The 10,235-nt window shown below is 39.3% G+C and overlaps 1 protein-coding gene across 1 annotated transcript; it reads left to right on the top strand.

Annotated features, from left to right (window-relative positions):
* The first annotated feature begins 766 nt into the window (after positions 1–766).
* Positions 767–9,897, top strand: Ankef1 (ankyrin repeat and EF-hand domain containing 1). Its single transcript, XM_032902611.1, has 6 exons — positions 767–1,015; positions 2,081–2,230; positions 3,161–3,284; positions 6,694–7,516; positions 9,451–9,677; positions 9,776–9,897. The coding sequence occupies exons 1-6, from the start codon at positions 965–967 to the stop codon at positions 9,895–9,897; spliced, it is 1,497 nt and encodes a 498-aa protein (XP_032758502.1). The 5' UTR covers positions 767–964.
* The last annotated feature ends 338 nt before the right edge of the window (positions 9,898–10,235 follow it).

The raw sequence follows: 10,235 nt of genomic DNA, 5'->3' as shown, positions 1-10,235 counted from the left end.
TGGTGTATTTTTATAGGTCACAGGTTTTGTTGGGCTGTAGTTCATTTTTGGATAAAGCCACATTGGGACACAAGCTCATTACCAAGTCAATTTGGAGTTTAACTTATTTATCTACAGCTTGCTTAGCATCACTTTGCTAAGGTTGTAACAATATCTGGTGTATAGTGCATGTTTAGCACAGAGTATGTTTACGTAGAGTATCCTATGTCCAGGGTGTATGTTTAGTATTTTCCTCTTTGGGACTTAAAACAAAATGTTGTATCAGAAATGACAAAACAATGTTGTTTTTCTTCTTTATTGCTATGAAATAGAGAGCCTGTTCCTATAAATGGACTCCCAGGAAACTCGGTATCCAAGGAAGTTTCTTGGCACACAGCCTGATGATTTGAAGAGTCACATGGGAGTATGGACAAGTTACCAAGCCCAGTTCTCAGCACAAGTCCCAAAGATTTAGCTGTGGTATGTGTTCTAACCCACTGTAGGACATGCTCGTTGTGCGCTGAAATTTTGCTTTTTTTCTTTTGCCAGATTCAAATATAAGTGATTTTTTTTTTGAGATTTTAATCTAAAAATTGTACTTTAATTACAGTGTTTCTCCCTTTCCCTTTCTTTCCTCAAACCCTCCCATATACTATTCCTCCCTCTCCTTCAAATTCATGGCCTTTCATGAGTTATTAGTATATGCATTTGCATATATCTATATATTCCTAAATATACCTTCTTGTGTCTGTATAATGTTACTTGTATGTATGTTTTCTGGGCTGGCCATTTATTACTGGGCAAGGAATCCTCATGGCAGAACTGTTTTCCTGCAGGTGTGTTGTTTTATTGCATCTTGCCCACGAAGCGGCACTTTCGATGTTCACAGATTGCCTTGGAACACGGTGCAGATGTCAACAATATCACCTACGAAGGGAAGCCAGTGTTCCTCAGAGCTTGCGAGGAAGCACACGATGTGAAGGACATGTGCCTGACATTTTTGGAGAAAGGAGCCAATCCTAATTCTATCAACACAGTATGACTACCCCTGTGATTAATATTTCCTTATTCTACTATATCACACAGTCAAGTCGTTATTTTACTGTGGTTGCTTTGCACTGTCACATGATAAAATTGGACTCCGGCATGGTAGCACATGCCTTTAGTTCCAGTACTTGAGAGGCAGAAGCAGGCAGATCTCTGTGAGTTCAAGACCAGCCTGGTCTACACATACTAGGCCTTCCACACAAGTGAGAATCTGTCTCAAAATGAAACAAAAAGGAAAAAAGCATACATTTTTTTGGGGGGCGAGTGGTAAATCTGTCCGGTCAGCTCATAGGTTGTTCATCTCTCTCCAATGTGCTGAAGACGAGTCACTTTCATTGTCTTCACATGGGTTCCATTCTGTACTTTATTTGCTAATTGTGTTTGGAAATCAGTCCTTGTTACCCATAGTGTCAAAACATCATTAGAGCAAGTAGACATGATATCATGGCTATCTAACAAAATATATCTCCGTAGAAAGAAAATTCTGTTTCCACAGGTCTATATATCTATATCTATGTATCTCTATCTATATCTATCTATATCTCTATATCTATGTCTATCTATATCTATGTCTACATCTATATCTATATATCTATCTCTATATCTGTCTCTCGCTATATATGTATGTGTATTGATTCCTCCTTTCAGCTGGCTAATATGGGGTCCTTAATTTTTGTAATTTTCATTTCTAGACATTCAGAAATAGATTTTCTTCTCATTAGAAAACAAATTCTGCCTAACTTTAGCCTGCTGCTCCTTCCCTCCCTCTCCCTCTCATTTTATAGTCAGCTTTCTCCATGGCCCTCTGCTTAGTTTCCGTGACATCCCTATAAGGGAAAGCAGAACAACCTGGACTCCGGCTTTCAAGTTCCATTCCAGTTGGTCACAAACGGTGTGGACTGAGGGCTTCCTCTCTTGAAAGGGAAAGCAACAAAAATACAGACCATTAGACTTCTTAGCATAGAGCTAAGATCCAGTGAATTCAGCCCACATTTGTATTGACTGCGGTTTATGCATGAAATTGTAAATGGTATTTGATCTGTCTTGTGTCCAGTCCACAGGGCGCACGGCTTTGATGGAGTCATCAAGAGAAGGGGTGCTGGAAATAGTTCGAGGCATACTGGAGAGAGGAGGTGAAGTGAATACATTCGACAACGATAGACACAACGCTGCTCATTTTGCTGCCAAAGGAGGCTTTTTTGATGTAATAATTGCTCTTCGCTTTAATTTGACAATTAAAGCTTTCTGTTTCTTTCTTTGTTTCTTTTTCATGCAGGTTAAACTAAGGCAGGCATTTTTCTAAGTTACCTATGTTGTTTTTATCTTGATCTTCCCAAATATAAAACTTTAACTCTGACCACATATCCCAGCTCTTTTATGTATCTACTAATATTTCTGCATATTTGCTAACTTATTAACTGAATATTACCAGTAATATTTTTCTATGTAGCTGACTGTGACACTTAGAAGTCTTGCCACCTAGGACTATGCTGTGTCATGCCTCTGATAGCTCCTGAAATCTTCAAGTCTCCTGTGATCTGCCATGGGGAGAACAGGGCCACAAATTTCTTGTCTTGCTGTCGCATACCTAATTATACTCCTTAGCATTTAAGTCTAAACATCCTGACACCGTAGCAGCATAGCGCTCAGATACCAAGGCCCCCAGGAACTGTAGCAGAATCAATACTATCTTATGTTACAAAATTGCACATCTGACCTAAAGATTCTTTACTCAGTCTTCTGTGCTCCCACATACTACCTTTGTTTGTGTCTTTTCTATTTGATAAAGATACGCCTCACATAGAATCTGGAATGAGTAAAGAATTTGCTTCTCTGTATTTGCCGTGCTCGGATACTTTCTGAAGTTACCTGCCACCAAGTGACAATGCCTGGCATTTCTGTCATCTATATCCAGGCTGATTGTTGGAACTTTTGGCAATGATGAAAACCTTCTATACTTATGGCCTTTGAGTACTTTAAATGTGGCCAAGAAGACTAAAGACTTGGACTTAAAATCTTCATTTCCGTTTGCATTTTCAGTAGCCACAGGTGGCAATAGCCAGATCAGAGAGCAGGGTCTGCGGTCAGCCTTGCAGTAACTGAGCACTCCCGTTATTCTCTCTTTATTTTGCAGATACTGAAGCTCCTCTTCGCATACAGTGGAGAAATGGGGTTAATAGGAATGGACGGGAACACACCACTTCATTTTGCTGCTATGGGTGGCTTTGCAGATTGCTGTAAATACATAGCTCAGCGAGGTAAAATTGTCTGGTAGTTTTCTGTTTTATGTGTTTGTGTTCTGCCTGTGTCATAAATTATTAGAAAATTCAGGCTTGTCACTTTTCATCTACTTAATCTTTAGTCACTGTCCTCTCGTAATGTAGGATAAAAATTGAATTTTTTCATACAGTTGCCCATTGAATTATGAATCTAATAAGAGGAATTAAAACCTAAATCAAAAGGCATTTGATTTTCATGTGTTAACTATTAAAATGCTTATAATTGATCAATATTCTTATTTTAAGAGTCCCAACATTAATCTTGAGAAAAAAATTGAAAATAATTTTATCTTACCTGAAATTTTAATTATTATATTTTTAAAATGCATGTCAAATTTGAAGAAAGAAAGAAACATTTCTGAGTGATTTGTAGTTATAAAGAAAATAAAATAAAATGTTTTATGAAAATCATTTATGAAAGATTTATGAAAAATTTGAAAGTAAACAAACATGTAATGTGTAGATCTTCCCCAAGCTAAGGAACATGTTATCTAGTGCAGCGTACAGATTAGAGAATTCATTAGAGTGACATACTAACTAGTTAAGTTGAACACAGAAGCCGTCCTTATCAGTTACCCACTAGTTGAGTGTTCATCCAAAGTGGAATTCCAGTAGAAATGCATCAGTACTTTGTTGAATTTTATTTTTTTCTAGTTTATGAAAAATAGAAAAATCCATACAGCTGTATTGTAAAAACATGTTTTTTATGCCCTCCACAGATAAACTTTAAAGTCATTAATATATGTGATTGACAGGCCCATATAACTAATAGTATAGTTGACCTGGTTTTACTTTTATAAACTCATAGTTCTCCCAGCAATAAATGGTTTCAACAAATAACCAAATTGTCTTATGCAATATGCAATTTTTGCCCAGCAAACTGTCTAGTTAGTCTTATTTTTCAATCTGTCACTCTCAACGTCTTATTCTCACATTTCAATTTTAACAATGTGGATTTGTAAACATTGTAATCTTTCAAGACTGACTCAGTCACTGTCCTTAATATGTTGAGTGATTTCTTGCTGGGACATACATCACCCTACATGAACTCCACTGATCATGCATCCTAGGATGAAATGCTGGGATGCAGCCCTGAGAATAAAGGCAGAGGCTTGGGTTATGCACAAAGGCCTAACCTGGTGATACTGGGACATTCCATCTTCCTGGGTGATTTTTAAGATATTTGCCTAAAACAAATGTCTGAGTATGGCCCTGATCTGTGGAGTACTTGGAAGTGTCATTAGACAAGAGCAGAGGGAACACCAGTCTGCTAACCACCAGAAGGGTTTCTTACGAGGTGGGCAAGCTAAAGTAGGTTTAAAAATCTCCCTAGATGCCTAGAACACATGAAACTCAAGACGGATGATCAAAATGTGAATGCTTCACTCCTTCTTTAAAAGGGGAACAAGAATACCCTTGGCAGGGAAGAGAGAGGCAAAGATTAAAACAGAGACAGAAGGAACACCATGCAGAGCCTGCCCCACATTTGGCCCATACATATACAGCCACCCAATTAGACAAGATGGATGATGCAAAGAAGTGCAGGCCGACAGGAGCCAGATGTAGATCTTTCCTGAGAGACACAGCCAGAATACAGCAAATACAGAGGCGTAATGCCAGCAGGAAACCACTGAACTGAGAACAGGACCCCGTTGAAGGAATCAGAGAAAGAACTGAAGAGTTTAAAGGGGCTCAGACCCCCATATGTACAACAATGCCAAGCAACCAGAGCTTCCAGGGACTAAGCCACTACCCAAAGACCATACATGGACTGACCCTGGACTCTGACCTCATAGGTAGCATTGAATATCCTAGTAAGATCACCAGTGTAAGGGGAAGCCCTTGGTCCTGCTAAGACTGAACCCCCAGTGAACGTGATTGTTGGGGGGAGGGCGACAATCGGAGGGAGGATGGGGAGGGGAACACCCATAAAGAAGGGGAGGGGTTAGGGGGATGTTGACCGGTAAACTGGGAAAGGGAATAACACTCGAAATGTAAATAAGAAATACTCAAGTTAATAAAAAAAAAATCTCTTAGCTTTCTGTTGGGGGATGAACATGCAGGAAATGTCTTGAGAGATTTCATGGGCTTAGAATTCCAGACAAAGCCCAGTAGTCACAGGAAGGCAGCAGCATGTCTGAGGCACTACCATGCTATGGAATCCTCCTGTGACTGCCCCCCATCTCCTTCCAAGTAAATGACTATTCTTATAACTTTCCAGGGTAAAACTTGCAAGCGTTCCATTGCCACATACCCTTCTGAGTTTTTTTAATTACTATCAAGATTATTAACCTTAGTATAAATATAAATCTTCGACAATTCCAATAAAGAATGAATTGAAAACCAGGGCTAGCAGTTTTTTCCTCTTCCATCTCCTTTTTGAGGGGAAGAGGGTTGCTTGTATTTCCGGATGTCTTCTCTCTTCTCCACAACACATAGAAGGAGGAGCATGCCTTGCACCCCCAGGTCTGGCAAAGCTTGCATTATTGGCATCTCTTTTTTCTTCTAAGAAATAAAGATTCAAATTCCCACAGTGCTGCCCGTCTGCTTCTATCATGCCATGCTGGCAAAACAGCTGCCCAGCCTCATCTAGATGGAAAACCAAAATGTCCTAATAGATAGACTTATTTATTTAGTGTATTTTAATATCTCATGACACATTATAGCCTTCTTGGTAGCAATAAACATTCCCTGATATAATTAGAAATGCACAGACTTTTAACATTTTATCTTTAAGTAACGAGTTAAAATAATGAATTTAATATTTGTCTTGTATACAAACACAAGTCTGAAATGTTTAGCTTGCCTTAAACAAATTAGCTTCCCAGCTGCGAAGGTTCTTGACATGATCTTAACACAGAACAGCAAGTTAGAATAAGGTATCTTCAATTAATGGGTAAAACATGAAATATGGTTTCAGCATGTAAAAGTGTTGTATTAAAAAAGAAGGAAGCATCCTGCTATAGTTTGAACTGATGGAACCTGTAGGACTTGCTTGGATCCAGAATCTCCTGACTGAATTCTAGGGTACCCGCCCTCTTTTTCCCTGTTAGTACCATCTTCCCAGCAAATACCCCACTGATATTTGTTCAAACGCTCTTCATTTTACCTAAGCTGTCTATCTACAGGGATACCTATGAGCAGATACATACTGTAAGCCAGTGACTTCGAATTCATTCAAATGAAGGTCTCAGGAAAATAAGTTGCTGATTGCTTTGATAATTACAAATGGCTAAGTGTGGTGTTTGTTTGTTTGTTTTTTAATACATCAGTTTTAAGAACAGACTTCTGACTATACAGAATGAAGAAAATGGTTGGGAGTGTTGTTTTGTGGAGCCAAGCAGATAACTTTGCCATATTCTTAGAACAGTGATGCTTTCTTTTTTAGGATGTGACTTGAAATGGAAAAATTTGGAACATAAAACACCCCGAATGGTGGCGAAAGATGGAGGCTTCAAAGCCGCTAGCAAGGAAATTCGTCGAGCAGAGCGGACTGCAGCTAAACTCGCTAAGCCAGGAGTAAAAAATCCTAACCCACTCTGGGCCCTCAGGCTGCACGACTGGTCCATAGAGCACGAGTCTTCCCTTCGGGAGGCCTTTAGCTTCGTGGACAGGGGCGATGGGGTGGTCAGCAAAGATGACTTCGTGCTGGCCCTGGAGGAGAGACAAGAGTTTGCCACCCCAGAGCAGTTGCTTTCTGTTGCTCAAATGCACGAAAAAAGCCGAGGAGGTGGGGTGAACATTAACGAATTCTTTAAGGGAACCAGATACTTAAGCAAGTCTTTTGTCTTGGGATCTTTTGGGCCTAAGAAAAAGAAAAAAGGGTTGGGCAAAAAGCCAAGGAAAGGCAAGTTTGTTTTGCCTCTCCCCATTTGTACCATCCCTGAGAATGCCTTTCCGCGGCGGCCAGATGGGGGCCCACCTTACTACATGGTTGAGACCTACCAGAATGCCACCGACACCAACAGGTTCAACCGGGACCACCCGCCTGAGCACCCCATCCAGGACGATTCCGAATGGTACATCGATGATCCGAATAGGGTCTTTGCAAATATTAATTTTATCACCAAAGCAGGAGACCTGGCCTCTCTGAAAAAGGCCTTCGAAGCAGGAATACCTGTGGATATGAAGGACAACACTTACAAGACTCCCCTCATGACAGCGTGTGCCACCGGCAACATTGATGTGGTCAAGTTTCTTCTCGAAAAGGGGTATGCTTTCAGGTTTTTGTTTTTGATTTTAGGTTTCAGGTTTGGTGTTTGTTGGTCCTTTTGTGGTGGACAGCCCAAAGGATCTGAAAAGAGGATGCAGACAAAGGAGGGCATGGATGAGAGGAAGTCTTGGGGTCACACCTAGATGGTGGGATGGTATAGAGCACCCTTTGATTTGCCACTTTTATGGAAGATGAGGCAAATACAAGCAGACGGACTACCACAGTGACAAAAACATCCCTACCTCTCCATTTCCCAAAGTCCATCCAGAGAGGGGAACATCTTCCTCTAGAAAGCTCTTTAAAGCATGGTCTTTTCATTTATTTCTTAAACCTAAAACAACTTCTGGGTTTAATTGCTATTTCTGCCTCAGTTGTGTGATGGGAAGCAAGTGTAGAACACTTCTATGCCTTGGTTTCCCCAAGTGTGCAATAGGTTCTAATCGGACCCAGCTCCAAATTCACTGATGATTAAACGACTTAAAATATGCAATGCTCTTATCAGCTCAATTACTGCAAACACTGGAGGAAAGACATTTGCTGTTGTTAAAGTGTTTTATGGCAAAGATACTCATTTGCATAATATAGACTTGTAAAACTAAAAAATAACTTGAGTAGTGAAGCTCTAATAAGGACTAAAATTTTATATAATGCATTACGGTACTTAGATATTAAAATGATGAACACTCATTTAAATTTCAGAGCATGCAGAGAAAGTAGACAGGGAAGAGAATAATGTACATTTTGCCTTTTTGCCCAGCTTTTATCTTCACTGAAATAGATTTAGAATTTTATTGATTTTTTTAAGCTTTACAAAAAAATGTAACTCCCAGCACCTAAGTTGCTTTTGAAGCAACAATTTAAACAGCGTATATTGTGTTTACACAATATAATGTGTGCATATATTGTGTTTACACAATATAATGTGTGCGTATATTGTGTTTACACAATATAATGTATGCATGTATTGTGTTTACACAGTATAATGTGTACGTATATTGTATTTACACAATATAATGTGTGCATGTATTGTGTTTACACAATATAATGTGTACGTGTATATTGTATTTACACAATATAATGTGTGTGTATATTGTATTTACGTATATTGTGTTTACACAGTATAATGTGTACGTATATTGTATTTACACAATATAATGTGTGCGCATATTGTATTTACACAACATAATGTGTGCGCATATTGTATTTACACAACATAATGTGTGCGCATATTGTATTTACACAATATAATGTGTGCACATATTGTATTTACACAATATAATGTGTGTGTGTTTCCAAGTGGAGGCTTCTTCAGGGGCGCACATGGTTCACTGGAGATCCTTGTTAGGCAGAGACCAGTCATGAGAGTAAGGGGATAAAAGACCTCATGCCATCACACTGGGGCCCGAGAAATGTAGACAGTAGAGAATGAGCTGAGTCAGGGGACTGGGCAGAAGGTACAGAGTTCTGATTGTGGACTAATTGTGACAGTGGCGTCTCCACCAATTGCAGCTCCTACGATATACATATCTATGCACATATATATGCATAACAATATATATAAACAATATATTGTTAATATGTATTGTGTATATATTATATATTGTTTATATATTATATATATTGCTTAGCTTGAAAAGTCTCTCTCTCTCTCTCTCTCTCTCTCTCTCTCTCTCTCTCACACACACACACACACACACACACACACACACACACACACACAGAGGAAGTTAAGGCTGCTAAATAATGCCAAACAGAAGTACTGAGGAGCCTATAGAAGTGTAAAAACACTGACACCATTTACTCTCCTCAGAGCTCTTCTGATTGATAATTTAACGAGGTTAAAATTGCATGAAATTCTTTACTTTGACTCTTTAGGTTCCAGTGTTTGAAACAACCAGAAGTCTTAATTATCGTGCTTGCGTCATTATACAGGGCAAATGTTAATGCAACAGACAATTTCCTGTGGACTCCTCTTCATTTCGCGTGCCATGCTGGTCAGCAAGACATTGTCGAGCTTCTTGTTCAATCTGGAGCTGTAATAGATGCCGCATCAATCAACAACTCCACTCCGCTAAGCAGAGCCATTGAGAGCTGTCGACTGGACACTGTAAAATACCTACTTGATAACGGCGCCAAATTCCAGACGGAAAACAGAAAAGGTGTGCATTCCTATTGCCGAAGGTTGGGCCAAAGAAGGGGGACTGATTTCAAATTCCAAACCCTGTTGATTTTGTTCTTGTTTCCCTGGTACTGACAGAAACACAAACCTTTGACAACTGGTGGAGAAGTATCTCTGGTCCCTGGCCGTTTTCAGTCATTGGTTTGCAGGCTCGGCTCTTTACGTTTGCAGTCTTTAGGGCTGATGTCTTTGTAGAGTGAAAACAAACGAAACAAAATTCTGAGTAATAAAATGGAAGAAACCATGAAATGCAAGCCCAAAGGCCTTTTCCTTATGCACTAGGTTCAAATGACAGAGAGTTCCTCTGCTACATTGTGAGGTACTTTCCACAGCCCTAATCTTTAGCATAGGCTTTAATCTGATGACTACTAAAGGATACCTTAGTGCAATGCTATTAACCCCAAACTACAGAAACCTGTTTATCTACCTCTTTGAACATAGAATAAAATAGTATATTTCTGTATGCACACACTAAACTTAGAATGCCATTATTAATTGTAATAATTTACAAGGCATTTAAAAGTTTATTTTTGATGGA

Source organism: Rattus rattus, chromosome 5, assembly GCF_011064425.1.
Source record: "Rattus rattus isolate New Zealand chromosome 5, Rrattus_CSIRO_v1, whole genome shotgun sequence".
In the NCBI taxonomy this organism is placed as follows: domain Eukaryota; kingdom Metazoa; phylum Chordata; class Mammalia; order Rodentia; family Muridae; genus Rattus; species Rattus rattus.
This window is presented reverse-complemented; position numbering and strand designations above follow the sequence as displayed.

Bases quoted from the DNA above. Each gene is read 5' to 3' on its own strand.
- Ankef1 (XM_032902611.1), top strand. From the start codon at position 965: ATGTGCCTGACATTTTTGGAGAAAGGAGCCAATCCTAATTCTATCAAC. The intron at 7,517-9,450 runs GTATGCTTTCAG...GTCATTATACAG, and splicing joins AAGTTTCTTCTCGAAAAGGG to GGCAAATGTTAATGCAACAG. The intron at 9,678-9,775 runs GTGTGCATTCCT...TGGTACTGACAG, and splicing joins CCAGACGGAAAACAGAAAAG to AAACACAAACCTTTGACAAC.